Consider the following 14603-nt stretch of genomic DNA (forward strand, 5'->3'; position numbering starts at 1 on the left):
AAGGAAGTTAAAGGAGAAGTCCAGTGAAAATTTTTATTAAAGTATTGTGTTGCGCCCAAAACGTTATACAAATCACCAATATACAATTATTATGGGAAATGCTTATAAAGTGCTTTTTTTCCTGCACTTACTACTGCATCAAGGCTTCACTTCCTGGACAACATGGTGATGTCACTTCCTGGACAACATGGTGATGTCACTTCCTGGATAAAATAGTGATGTCATGACCCGACACCCAGAGCTGTGCGGGCTGTGGCTGCTGGAGAAGATGATGGCAGAGGGATGCTCAGTGTCCCTCCAGTGCCCTTTGTCCCTTAGTGTCTCCCTGCCATCATCCTCTCCAGCAGCCACAGCCCGCACAGCTCTGGGAGTCGGGTCGTGACATCACCATTTTATCCAGGAAGTGACATCACCATGTTATCCAGGAAGTGACATCACCATTTTATCCAGGAAGTGACATCACCATGTTATCCAGGGAGTGAAGCCTTGATGCAGTAGTAAGTGCAGGGAAAAAAAAAGCACTTTATAAGCTTTTCCCGTAATAAGTGTATATTGGTGATTTATATAACATTTGGGGAGCAATACAATACTTTAATGAAAACAGAGCTAAACTGTAATGCCACACACAACCGGAAGACAGGGGTGGTTCCGGTTTTGGAGGAAAGCAATGTTTTTGTAATCCTAGATAATTTTCTTAAAATGTTACTGTCGTTTGGAAAAACTTTTCATATATCAAAAGTTTTGATTGGCCCAGGTGTAATCAGGATAAGAAGCTGAATTTTCAGTTTTTCCTATAGTGCTACTTTTGTTTTCCTCTCCCTTGCAAAGCAAACATATTCTGCATTCCTTAAACGCTCTCACCTGTTTATAGTGACACATTATGTATGTGGCATGCACTCTGTAGATTAGTCTTTCACCTTGTATGCCATTATGTAATGTGTTATAAGCAGAGACATCTGTAGGCTGCGAGAAGCAATTATATAGATAAAAACAGCCGAGCAAAACGCCTTTCAAATATTTACCTTGTCTTTCTCATGGTATCAAATCAGGAAGTTAATTTGCATATTAACCTCTTAAGGACCCATGCCGTACGGGTACGTCATGGAATCCTGTCACTTAAGGACCCATGCTGTATCTGTACGGCATGTAGTTCACCGGTGCTTTGAAGTGGGGAGCATTAATCACTGCAGTGCCTTAAAACAGTGACAAGAGCTGCAGCTCCTATCACTGTCCGATCGGGACCCCTGCAGTGTGATGCGGGGGTTCCAATCATTCTATCTGGCTTCCGGAGTTCCCTTACCTTCCCCCCGGCAGTCAGATCGGCGATCACTGTATAGAGACTGCACAGGCAGGCTCTATGCAATGATCGCAGATTACACTGATCAATGCTATGCAGTGGCATAGCAATGATCATTGTATGGAGTGTAATGTAAAAATGTTAAAGTCCCCTAAGGGGGATATAAAAAGTGTTTACATTTTTTTTCTAAAGTTTTAAAAAACACACTATAGCCCCTCTCCCAATAAATGTTTAAATCACCCCCCTTTCCCATTTTATGAATAAAACACATAAAAATACACATATAATATACCGTAGCGTGTGTAATCGTCCGATCTAATAAAATAAATCAGTATTGTTCCCGCACGTTGAACGCCGTAACAAAAAAGTGGTTAAAAAAACGCCAGGATTGATTATTTTTATTACATTTTATTTAAAATAAAATGAATAAAAAATGGATCAATTATGTCTCATCTAGTCAAATATGGTATTAATAAAAACTAGAGATTATGGCGCAAAAAATGACACCCCAAACATCCGCGTACGTGAAAAAATAGAAACGCTATAAAAGTCACAAAAGGCCCATTGTAATCACACCTATTTGCAAAGAAAAAAAGTTTTACGTTATAGCTCTTAGAATACAAGGAGGGAAAAACGCAAAACTGAAAATTGTCCTGGTCCTTAAGGATATTTTGAGTTTAATTGTATAACTGTTATTAGAAAAGCATTTTTGCCCCATATCTTATATGCCGTGCAGTATATCTCACTATTGATGAGCTACTTTGTAGGAGAAAAAAAAATTCAAAAAATCTACAGTGATGAGAATAAGCTGCCTAGACTAACTAGGCTCATTTATCATACAATAGCCATTCGTTTTCTTTTATACTGTGTATTGTCAAGCAAAGGTTTCTGCAGGTGCTTTGTACATTGTACTGTAGGTTCCACAATACTGCTGCATGTTACTGGACAGCCAGAGGTTGCAGTAATGTCTCCTAAGCTATTGTTATTGCCTTTGCCTGCATTGCTTTAAATTCAGTCTCTCAAGGCCAGGCAGCTCAGTATAAGCATCAAATAATTCTTATACAGAAACACCAGCACTGGCAAGCTGAGTGACTCAAGGATCCCCCCCCCTACTAGGGGATCATAGTAGGGAAAGGCGGCCACCTCTTAATATTGGCGGCCGTGAATAATGCTCATGATCGTTATTTGGGCCACCTTTTCCAGCTATTTTCCCGAAGTAAAACATAGCCATAAGGTGGGATCTCTTTGCCATACCAGCATTTTCAGTGCGGATCACCTGACCATGAAGCACATAAGATACGGTTTGTTTTTTGAATCCTAACAGGTATCCAACAGTTTCTGCAGCTCTTAGCAGGGCAATAGGGCTGTCAGATTCCCTTTAAGAAGAAAGATTAAAAAAATAAATAAAAGTGGAGGTGTATTGGAGAAAGACACAAGCTGCCCTAGAGCATGCTGCTTTTATAAAAAAAGCACTTAGAGATGAGAGAACCGGGTTCGGATCGAGTCCATCCGAACCCGAACTTTTGGCATTTGATTAGTGGCGGCTGCTGAAGTTGGATAAAGCTCTAAGGTTGTCTGGAAAGCATGGATACAGCCAATGACTATATCCATGTTTTCCCCATAGCCTTAGGGCTTTATCCAAGTTCAGCAGCCACCGCTAATCAAATGCCGAAAGTTCGGGTTCGGATGGACTCGAGCATGCTCAAGGTTCGCTCATCTCTAGAAAGCACCAAAAGCAAGGCAAAAATTGCACAAAAAACTGTTTTTGCTGCCTGTGCTGTTCCTCGGGGCATTGAGCAGCAGAGCATTACTGATATGATCAGGGATTTTTCACCATGCTGAAAGACCTCGATCAGCCAACATTGTGCATGTCGGCTGATTGTGGCCTTTTAATATTTGACCTAATACACAAAATGATTATCAGCCGGTACATGTCCAAGGAAGGCCCATAATCCTTTTGTATAATAGGGCCTTTAAACCACATTAAATCTGGGGTTATCCAGCAAAAAAAAAAAAAAAAAACTTTAAAATCAACTGGTGTCAGAAAGTTATGTAGATTTGTAATTTACTTCTATTCAAAAATCCCAAGTCTTCCCATACTTATCTGCTGCTGTATGTCCTGCAGGAAATTTTGTTTTCTTTTCACTCTGACACAGTGCTCTCTGCTGACATCTCTGTCCGAGAGCAGGAGATGTTTTCTATGGGAATTTGCTACTGCTCTGGACAGTTCCTGTCTCAGACAGAGATGGCAGCAGAGAGCACTAAGTCAGACTGAAAAGAAAACATTTCCTGCAGGACACACAGCAGCTGTTAAGTATGGGAAGACATGATATTTTTTAAATAGAAGTAAATTACAAAATCTATATAACTTTCAGACACCAGTTGCTGGACAACCCCTTTAAAATTCGTCCCACAAAAAAAAAATGTGAAGGAATAAAATAAGTTTTACTTTTTAAAATGTGGAGTTAAAAAAACAGAATATTATTGCATACTTAGGAAGCAAAGGTGTTGCATCCTTCAGGAGGTAATAGGAGAGATTGCAAATTATTTACAGTTCTCATTGACTTTCCTAATTTAAATGCAGGAAGAAGCAGTTAGAAAGAGGAGCTAAGAACTTTCAATATTACTAGAATGATAAGCAGCTTACATAAAGTTTTCATCCAAAGTAAAAAAAAAAAAATATATATATATATTATATATTTCGGTTGCCCTTAAAACAGATTGTGGCTTATCATAACTCCACAGTCATACATGTGACCTAACAGCTGTTGCCCGAGTTCCCACAATGCACTGCACTCCGGCAATGGAAATTTAAGATTCGACTTTGGACGTGAACAGCAATAAAACACACATGGCTCGCTTTAAATTGAATTTATTGTGCACACAGAATTAGTATGTTATAAAATGTATATACAGGAATCTAGATGGTATGAGCCGTCTGCCCACCATGGAAATATATATAGGTAGATATGTACACAAAGTGGCTGATATACTTCCAGTTTCACAAATGAATCCTCCGTTGCTTCTCTTGTCGGCTTGTAGAATTTTCACAGTTTTGCAAATAGCTTAAGGGATTCTAACAGCCTGTTTTAACTTTGTGGAGTCTTTTGTGTTATTTTGGCTGTCAATGAGCACAAGAGGCGTTTGACGATGGTTTTCAATAATTTCTGCCACACTGTAGAATTTCTGTATAGAGGAAGAAAAGGAAGTTATCATTATGAAGTGCATGAATACAGAGCCATGTATGATTTTATTATACTGTTTCATCTCATTAGGGAATAATTTTTTTTTTCCCACCCTAAAAGAAAACTTTTTTCTGTTAATAAATTCTTGTTTCCCCTCAATGTAGGAATAAATCGATAATTGTTGTCAATGAGTTATAGTTTGACAATCTCCAAGCAGTGCTGACAATAGAGATGAGCGAATCTACAGTATTAGTGAAGTGCTTCGCTACGCCTGGCATATGGCTTGTCAGGTGGCTGCCTTTCAACTCCGCTCCAGGTGCATGGAAAAGCTGGATGCAGTCCTGGGAGAAGTTTCTTAGGACTGCATCCGGCCCCATACACATTAGTGGAAAGTTGGATGAACCTTCCCATTTTAATGCGACTGGCTGCAAATCTTGTGTGTAGTGGCGCTGCCAACTTTCCCCTGGCAGATAATGTTGGGAACAAATAAAGGCCATATCACATGGGCCAAGCAGGGCTGTAATTGAGCACTGATCTTCTAGCAGACAGGGCTGCACAATCAAGCAACAAACTAAAGAAAGTTTACAATTTAATTTACATTCTTAATTTTTTTTAAGATATCATGCTTTAAAACAAAGCTATACTTACTTTTATCCAGGTCCAGGCAGGTTTTTATTCTTGTGCTGGTTGTACAGGTCAGACTTCATGTGTTTAGTCTCTTTTTTTTCCAGAGAGTTACAGCTCAATGTATCCATCAATCAAATAACTGCTTTCTCTGTGAATGCAGATGACTGAAACTGGGTCCATTTACAAAGAAAGATTATCTGCCAAAGATTTGAAGCCAAAGCCAGAAACAGACTATAAACAGAGATCAGGTCATAAAGGAAAGCCTGAGATTTCTCCTCTTTTCAAATCTATTCCTGGCTTTGGCTTCAAATCTTTGGCAGATAATCTGTCAGGTAATCTTTCTGTGTAAATGGACCCTTAAGGTCTTTTCAACCAGCACAAGTCCAAAAAGCTACATCAGGAGACTGGACCTGGATACAAGTAAGTATAGTTTTGTTAAAAAGCATAATAACTAAAGAAAAAAAAAAGTATATTTCAAACATGCTTTATATAACATCCCGTTGGTTTAGATTTTGAAAGTAATAATGACAGGTAAACTTTAAATTATATAGAAAAACTGCTGTGATCAGTATGGTAAAGCACTTTTCCTTTAGTTTGCCACCATCACATCAGCATTTGTTGTAGTAGAGTAGTACGTCTCCAAATAAATAAGTTTATATACCTCTTCTCCACTTTTCTCTCTCCCCAGAGCGTATTGTCGTGTACCGTCAATGTATCGCACCGGAATATTATACACTCGCCTATTGTAAAATACTACAAGGGTGAATGGCTGCTTGGAGTCTTGTCCGCTGCTTTTCCTTACTAGAAAAGATCCATCCTGTTGGAAAATAAAACATCTTTGTAATAATTTTTTTCTTCATTATTTTATTATGTATCAGAATATAAGGAACAAAGAAGTAATACCTTGAATGTAGCAGTCAGAGCTTCTTCTGCTTTGCGCCGGTCACATGATGAAACATACCACTCTTTATTGAGGACATCAGCATCCTGTAACACAAAAATACCTACAGTATTCATTGGGCTAACAATAAAAAAAAGTGGCATAGTACTTCGTTGCTGCTAAAATTTCCTTTAATCCAGCAATATAATGGAACCGTATGGGTGATACTGCCAGATTGTCAGATTTATTGGATTATTACTATTGAATTAAATTTTTTAAAGGGAACTCATCACTATGAAAATGCTACCTAAGCTAAGCTATCAGCATCATGTTATAGAGCAGGAGGAGCTGAGCAGATTAATATCTATCTTTATGGGAATAGATTTAGTATAATTTGTATTTTATTGATTGAAATCTCTGTTCCCATGCTAAAGAGTCCAGTCCATTGAGTGACACCGCCCACTGGACTCCTTATCACAGAATATTCAGGGATTTCAATCAACATATTACAAGTTATACGGAATCTTTTCCTACAAAGTTATATATCAGTCTGCTCAGTTCTTCCTGCTCTATAACGTGATGGTGATAGATTAGATAGCATTGTCTTGGTGACAGGTTCCCTTTAAATTAAGTTTAAAATTTATTGAAATTATGCATTTCTGTTGTCTATGGAAATTGATGAGCTGCTTGTGAAGGATATGGATCCAGGTCCCCTAGAGGCAGAACTGATTTATCAAACTGGTGTAAAGTAGAATTGTCTTGTTTGCCCCTAGCAACCAATCAGATTCCACTTTTCATTCCTCATTTAATCTTTTAAAAATGAAAGGTGGAATCTGATTGGTTGCTTGGGGCAACTAAGGGCCCTATTCCACCGGACGATTATCGTTTGCATAATCGTTAACGATTAACGATCTCAAACGACCGCTATTGCGAAAGACCTGAAAACGTTCACTTATTTCCATGGAACGATAATCGTTACTTATGATCAGAATTGTGAGTTTTTTCTTCGCTATTTATTCGCTATTGCGTTTGTATCTATTGCGAACGACCAAACTATGTCTTATTTAATGCGAACGATTTGCGAGCGTTTTGCGAACGAGCAATGATAAAAATAGGTTCAGGTCTTATAAAGCGATCAACGATTTCTCCTTCGGTCGTTAATCGTTAACTGCATTTCAACCGAACGATTTTCGTTTAGATTCGAACGATTTAACGATAATCTGAACGATAATCGTCAGGTGGAATAGGGCCCTAAGGCTAGGTTCACAGTGCGTTTTCAGCATCCGTTTAACGCATCCGTTTTTTTGCAAAAAACGCATGAAAAACGGATTGCAAAAAACGGATTCATTTGTGTGCATCCGTTTTTCCATTGACTTCCATTATAAAAAAAAACGGATCCGTTTTTTTTTGGCGGACCAAAACGGACCAAAAAACGTTGCTGACCCTATTTTTCTGGACGTTAAAAAAAACGGATCCGTTAAACGGATGCTGAAAACGCAGTGTGAACCTAGCCTAAGACAATTCTACTTTACACCAGTTTGATAAATCTCCCTCCATGTGTTTAAGAGCTTTCCGACTTTTTTAAATCTTTCCTTAGTATACTGCTTCATGTTTTGTAAATTTTTGCCCTTTATTGCAGTAATTGCACATGCTTAATCCAAGTGTTGGACTTTCAAGCCATCTGAATTATTGGATGCTGAATTGGAGGAATTTAAACTTCATTAACAAATCAAACTGGCTTCAGCTTTAATAAAATCCTACCTGTGGTAGGTTATCAGGACAGTACTTGTAGATTATTTGTTATTGCCTACAGTGGATCTCTTCTAAATTGTAGCTTTATAGTAGTTATCCAGTTAGGTAACATACGCTGTATATTGAAATATCCCCCCTCCTAGAGACTTATAATTTATTCCATACATGTTATTACTTGTATCTGTCTCCTTCCCTCAGTTTTGAGCTGCTGCTTTCTGCTAAAGACACAAAAAACTTTCTGAGCTATTCGTCAGGCTCTGCTCTCAAACCTCTCTTTCCCATCCCTTCCAAAACGGCTGATGTAAACAAGTCTTTATTTTCAACTTAGTAGCTTCTTTGTAATGTTGGGAGGGTTAACCTGAGGTCAAGTTGCCGATGAACTCACTGTGATTATAACTCCCATTACAAAGTGTCAAATAGGGAATTGTTTACATCAGCCGTCTCAGAAAGAAATCCCTATCTTCAACATTGTAGCAACTTTGTAATGCCTAGAGGGATAATGAAAGTTAGTACATCAGCAACTTTGCCTCAGACTCTCAGAGCGCTACAAAGAAGCTACGAAGTTGCAGATAGGGACTTGTTTACATCAGCTGTTTAGGGAGGAGGGGGTTGAGAGCAGAGATAGACTAACTCATTTTTTTTGTGTCTTTAGCAGAAAGCAGCATGCTCAAAACTAAGGGAAGACGACAAATAAGGTAATTGAATGCATGAAATAAATTACAGATCCAAAGAAGGAGTGATTCACCGCACCTTGAGAGATGTGGATTGCAGCAGCTCTAAATGTAAGAGGGTGCACAGGTGTCCGGTGCTGATCAGGCACTCGAAACAAAGTCAGCATTAACCATTGAAGAGGACTCTGGCACTCCAAGACGTGCCAGGCAAAAACGGCCACGTCTTGGAGTGCCTTTAGTGCTCACCTATGGTTAACGCTAACTTCATGAAATAAATTGTTAGTCTCCAGGAGGGGGGTGATTTAACATATATTTTACCTAAGGCTAGGTTCACACTGCGTTTTCAGCATCCGTTTAACGGATCCGTTTTTTTTAACGTCCAGAAAAATAGGGTCAGCAACGTTTTTTTGTCCGTTTTGGTCCGTCAAAAAAAACGGATCCGTTTTTTTTTATAATGGAAGTCAATGGAAAAACAGATGCACACAAATGAATCCGTTTTTTGCAATACGTTTTTCATGCTTTTTTTGCAAAAAACGGATGCGTTAAACGGATGCTGAAAACGCAGTGTGAACCTAGCCTAACCGGATAACTCCTTTAAGGATAACTATCATTTCTCCAAACTAAGTGTCCTTTTAGAGGGATCAATCTTCAGCCATCTGCTGATCAGTGAGAACAGCTCTTGCCTGCAGTGCCATCAAACAGCACAACAAATCAAATGGCCGGGCGGCGCAAACAATCACTATCGTTTGTGCGCAGTCGACTGCACATCTCCGACGATGAGTCGTTTTCCTGCTTCTTGGCTGACCGCTGACACTTTTACATAGGCCAATTATCGGCTGAAGAAGCGTTTCTAGCAATGTTGCTTGCCGAATCATACAAAAGGGGCTTAACACTAATGTGTTCTTTGTGGGTAAGCCGTAGCCAAACTGCTATGGCTTAACCCTCATACAACAAAAGGGTGAGTGGAAAGAATCCAGCGCACCCCAAACTTCTCTTCTGTCATTAGAGTCTTGTGAGGTCACCGTAACACATTATACCACCAGCTGAACCCTTTAAGACCTTTGGAGTAAATCTGTGACCCTTTCACAAAGTGGTGGTGTTGGGGTCTAAAATCATGTTAGACAATGTATTTTATGAGGATCTCCCTTTGGCAATGTATCCGTTTACACATGTTTGTGGGTTTCTAAAAAATCACAAAGAACTATAACAAGTTAACAAGTTTTCTCCTGGTAGTTAGTGATAGCTGTAAAACTTTAACGTAGCGTAGTAAAAGCAACAAATGCATGCCAAAGGTTAATAATTATTAAGCTCTAGATAGGCCTGTGAGTGTGGAGAACACTGTATTTGCACACTAGACTTTGAAAGGACATTGAAGGAAGAAGTGTAAAGCCACAAGAAGAAGGTGTATTTAGTTAGGCCCCCTTTACACGTCCGGAAAAATACCCTGTTTTCCGGACCCATAGGCTTGTATTAGTCACGGTGTCCGTTACGTAAAATAAAATTGGATTTTTTTAGAACCGACCCTATTTTTGTCCGGAATTCCAGGCCGGACGCCCCCCATAGAAGTGTATTGGAGCGCAGGAATCACGGGCACTTTCCTGATGCACATGTTCTTCATAGAATATTTCATGACATGTTCTTAGTGTACCCATTGACTAATACCGTTTAAAGGGGTTATCCAGCGAAAATCTTTTTCTTTTATATCAACTGGTTTCAGAAAATTATAGATTTTTTTTAAATGTACTTCTATTTAAAAATTGTCCGTCTTCCCATATTTATCAGCTGCTGTATGTTCTGCTGGAAATTATGTTTTTTTTTCAAGCTCACAGTGCTCTCTGCTGCCACCTCTGTACGAGACAGGAACTGTCCAGAGCAGCATTTTGACATTTATTATCTGAAAAATTTAATAAAAATATTGAAACAGAAAGCCTCTCCTGCTCTGGACAGTTCCTGTCTCAGACAGAGGTGGCAGCAGAGAGCACTGTGTCAGACTGAAAAGAAAACAACACAGTTCACACAACATCTTTTTCCGGCTTTTTCGCGGCCGCTTTTTTGGGACGGCCATCATTTTGGTGCTAAAATTCTGCCAATTTATGCAAATGACGGCTGTTATTTCCATAAAACAACTGGGTTTTGGTGCCAAACTGATGGCTGTCCAAAAAGAGATAACCAAAACATACACAGAATATAATCACTGTTAAGCTATTTCATTCATGTTATCTGTTTGATTCCAAAGTGCAAGAAAAACAATATGTATTTGGGAAAGGACCAAGCATAGTCACTAACAAATTATATCAGGTCCACATTGGAGTATACCATACACCATGTAGCATTTTTAAAGGGGTTATCCATCGCTACAAAAACATGGCCACTTTTCCCCCCTCTTGTCTCCAGGTCAGGTGCGGTTTGCAATTAAGCTCCATTTACTTCAATGGAACTGAGTTTGAAACCCCACCCAATCTGGAGACGAGAGAGGGAAAAGTGGCCATGTTTTTGTAGCGCTGGATAACCCCTTTAAGGTGTTGCTGACCTATACTTACAACATATTCAAAGCATGGGCTCAGCGGCTCCTTACAATATTGGGTAACTGGGTTACATTCTTAATATCAGAAGTCTCACAATCACTACTTTATTCCTGCTGATATGTTATCTTCCACAATACAGGCTGCTGGTGCATGTGCAGGCCACAGGCCCAGATCTTACATTCCTCACATTCCTGGAGTTTCTTATAAAACCACTACACTGAATTCTCCATTTATAATGCATTAATAATTAATTAGCTAAAGTCATTGGCAGTCATTGACGACAGAGCTTAAAAAGAAAAAGAAAAAAAAAAGATGTCTTGTCATGTTTCTACACTTTGAGTGAGTATGAGTAGTATGGGTCTGCACTAGAGATGAGTCTATCCGAACCCGAACTTTCGGCATTTGATTAGCTGGGGCTGCTGAAGTTGGATAAAGCCCTAAGGCTATGTGGAAAACATGGATATAGTCATTGGCCGTATCCATGTTTTCCAGACAACCTTAGAGCTTTATCCAAGTTCAGCAGCCCCAGCTAATCAAATGCCAAACGTTCGGGTTCAGATGGACTCGAACCCGGTTCGCTCATCTCTAGTCTACACCAAGATTATTTATATGTAGTTCAGGATGTTCCCCAAGCATTGAAGATTTTTCACGACCCCAAGCGGTGAGTGCCACTACTGTTTTTCATCAGTATTTATTATTTGAAGATTACTTCTTCATACATATTTGTATTCTTCTTCATACACATTTGTATACTGCTTATTTTATACCGATTGACACCATCCATTTTAATGGTTTAGATAGTTTTCAGTTAAACGAACGTTCAGCCATTATCTATCTGTCCTAATTCCCTCAACCATGAGCTCACTTAGAACAGAGGGATCTGGGTATGTTGAAAACGTTGTAGATGGCTGACAGATTAGCTGAAATAAGTAGGTTCAGACAATTTTGATCTAAGGTGTATTATTAGCTTTAGTATTAAGGTTCCCTGCAGCACCACATCAGGTATCTGTAACTTACACTATCCAGTATTTAATTTATTTTGGATTTACGTGTCAGGGCTGTAATTACGCCCCCATGGGTGTGATTGACAGCGTTGTATCAGCAATGTTACCAAGAGGCGGACCTTCCATCTCATTAGTGTTACAATATGGCACCCATGCGCCTTACAGAGGCATCCTATCCGTGCTGTACTGCTTATGTCTGCTGTAGTGAAGACATTGGAGCACTGCCATGATGGAAGGCTCGCCTTTTGGTAAAATTGCTTATACAGCGGTCAGTCACGCACACAAGGGGGACTAATTGCAGGGCCTAATCTGGTGGTTGTGACTGCTTGGCCCACAGACAAAGCCCAGGTGACATTGTGCAGTTTATCTCTGCCATCACCTGCTACTGCCTTTACAGGTGTATGGGCAGTAGCAGAGGATGACAGAGCCCTGCCTGCACTGTGCACTTGGCTGTCGTCAACCTGAAGGTCCTCCAGAGATGCTCTTTGTATACTGTTCTCCACTGTGGCTAATAGATTCTTTTTTTTAAACTTTAACACCTGTTTAGTGTTCTATATTTTTTTCTTACCTGCTCCACTGTACTGCCATGGCGAGTTGCCCCAGGTGTATAGCGCACAGCAGGCTCAGGAGGTTCTATATGAAAGTATAAATCTGTTAGCATAATTTCTGTAGTCAATATAATTTCTTAACATGCTAACTTCAGACTTAAGACAATTTTACTAGTCTACATTCACTCTCATTGTAAAAATACTTTAGTCGTTTCGACTACAGACAATTTTTCAGGGATAGTCTAATGTTTCCCCTACTTCCCCGTGCACTGGTCCAAAGTAACATTGTTTGTAATTTGCATAGAATTGTTGAGTTGCTATGGTTTGAGTTGTCTTTTTTATTTAAAGTCATTTTCTCAAAAGTATCAATAACAATTAGATATACTAATAATAATAATCATAATAATAATAATTATAATAATATAAGTCAGTTTTGGGCCAACCAGAGAAGCAATTTTTAGGACCCAACTGCCTTTTATACAGAACATGACCCCAGGGCCACGTTATCATTCAATACATAGGAGATATGATGAATACAATTATTTTCAAATAAGTCAATAGGAAGTAGATGACAAGCTCTAAAGGCCTCTTCAAATGGGGTTGTTCTCTGCTGATGGTTTGATATGAGCCCAGTGGGTATTGTGCAATTGCCTAAGCCCACTGGAGAATCCGCTATCAGTGTCTGATGGGATCAACCTCCCGAATCTTAGATCAGTGTCCAGAATTTTGGACGAATGTGCGATTGAGTGTTGCTTTTTCAAGAAAACGCTTTAGTCCTTGCAATAAGACCCTTTATGATGATGAGATATATTTATTTTTTATTATGCTTCAAAAATTTTATTATAACTAATAATATGCATAATAGACATCAGAATTAACACAGGCGACATAGTATTAAAGGGGCTTAGCCAGGAATGAAAAAAACACAGCTATTTTCTTGCAAAAACAGCCCACCCCTGTCCTCAAGTTGTGTGTAATATTGCAATTCAGCTCTATTAACTTCAATAGAAGAAGGCAGACATGTTTTTCTACACCTGGATATGCCCTTTAATTTGTAGGTTTCCTACCATACAGCCTTTTGCATACTACATGATGTGTTACACCATATTACTCAAGACAAATATATTACAAAACCCTCTCCCATATACTAACAGTGATGACATTTTTCTTTCTTGTACGGCTGAATCACTAGTAACTAAGCTTGATGTAATATTGTTATGCAATGTTTATATATCTTCCTGTTATACTAGTAATACATGGTACAGGCTAAACCTATATAATAGAATTCACTCACATTCAAGCTGCTAAATATTTCATGAAACGCAGTGGAACATTATAAAAAATATTTGCAGATGATGCAATTCCATTTGTGATGGATTAATGTAGCCTGTGAAGTTCTGCTTACTATGGCAACAGCTGTGGCTGAGTGTATTACGGAGAGGTCAGAGCTCCCGAACGCTGGTGAAACTTCAGGTAGGTGGAACTTCCTATTGTAAATCAAGGTTTTCCAGGACTAACATATGCAGGGAGCCAAATGCAGAGCGTTCAGGTACACACAAACTTGCCGAACCTAAACAGTTCTGCCTCTGCAATCAACACTACTCAGCTTCTGTTTAATTGAATGGGAGCTGAGCTGCAGTTACCTGTCACCACCACTACACAGTAAATGGAGCCAACTCATTCTGGCCACATTTGCCGATTTGTGTCGACAAGGGTGCCAGGTGTCGGCACATCACCAGTCAACTATTATTGGCTTATCCTGGGGATAGCTCATCAATCATATGGGAGGCGTGCGCTAGGGAAAAGGCGGCGAATCTGCACCTTCTCTCTGGCGTACGCCTCTTTCATAAATGTCTACCAGTATGTTTGTCTACTTCAACGTTACTAATTTTTGGATGAAAAAATTTCTTCCTGACCCCCGATCTGTCAATTAGAATAAATTCAGGGATCGGGGATCCTTCTCCACTCTCTAACTGGACTAAAACTTTGCATACAAGATACAACTGTAAAATAAACAGTGAGTGACCGATATTAAAAACAAAAGCATGACCAAACCATTATAATTTATTGGGGTCTATTCCTTTCTTAGAACTCTGCATTGTGAAGTTCCTTGG

General features: G+C 39.3%; 1 protein-coding gene across 4 annotated transcripts in view; it reads right to left on the reverse strand.

Annotated features, from left to right (window-relative positions):
• Window positions 1-4153: 4153 nt before the first annotated feature.
• The window catches only part of BLNK (B cell linker), a 96079-nt gene continuing 85629 nt past the window's right edge, over window positions 4154-14603 (reverse strand). For all 4 annotated transcript variants that reach the window (XM_069980126.1, XM_069980124.1, XM_069980123.1 and 1 more), the window contains 4 exons: window positions 12510-12574; window positions 6013-6096; window positions 5771-5926; window positions 4154-4483 (listed from right to left, as the gene is read on the reverse strand). In XM_069980126.1, the coding sequence (XP_069836227.1) occupies window positions 4364-4483; window positions 5771-5926; window positions 6013-6096; window positions 12510-12574 (425 nt within the window). In that variant the 3' untranslated portion in view covers window positions 4154-4363. The remainder of the gene's footprint in view (window positions 4484-5770; window positions 5927-6012; window positions 6097-12509; window positions 12575-14603) is intronic.

Source organism: Dendropsophus ebraccatus, chromosome 8, assembly GCF_027789765.1.
Source record: "Dendropsophus ebraccatus isolate aDenEbr1 chromosome 8, aDenEbr1.pat, whole genome shotgun sequence".
Lineage (NCBI taxonomy): Eukaryota > Metazoa > Chordata > Amphibia > Anura > Hylidae > Dendropsophus > Dendropsophus ebraccatus.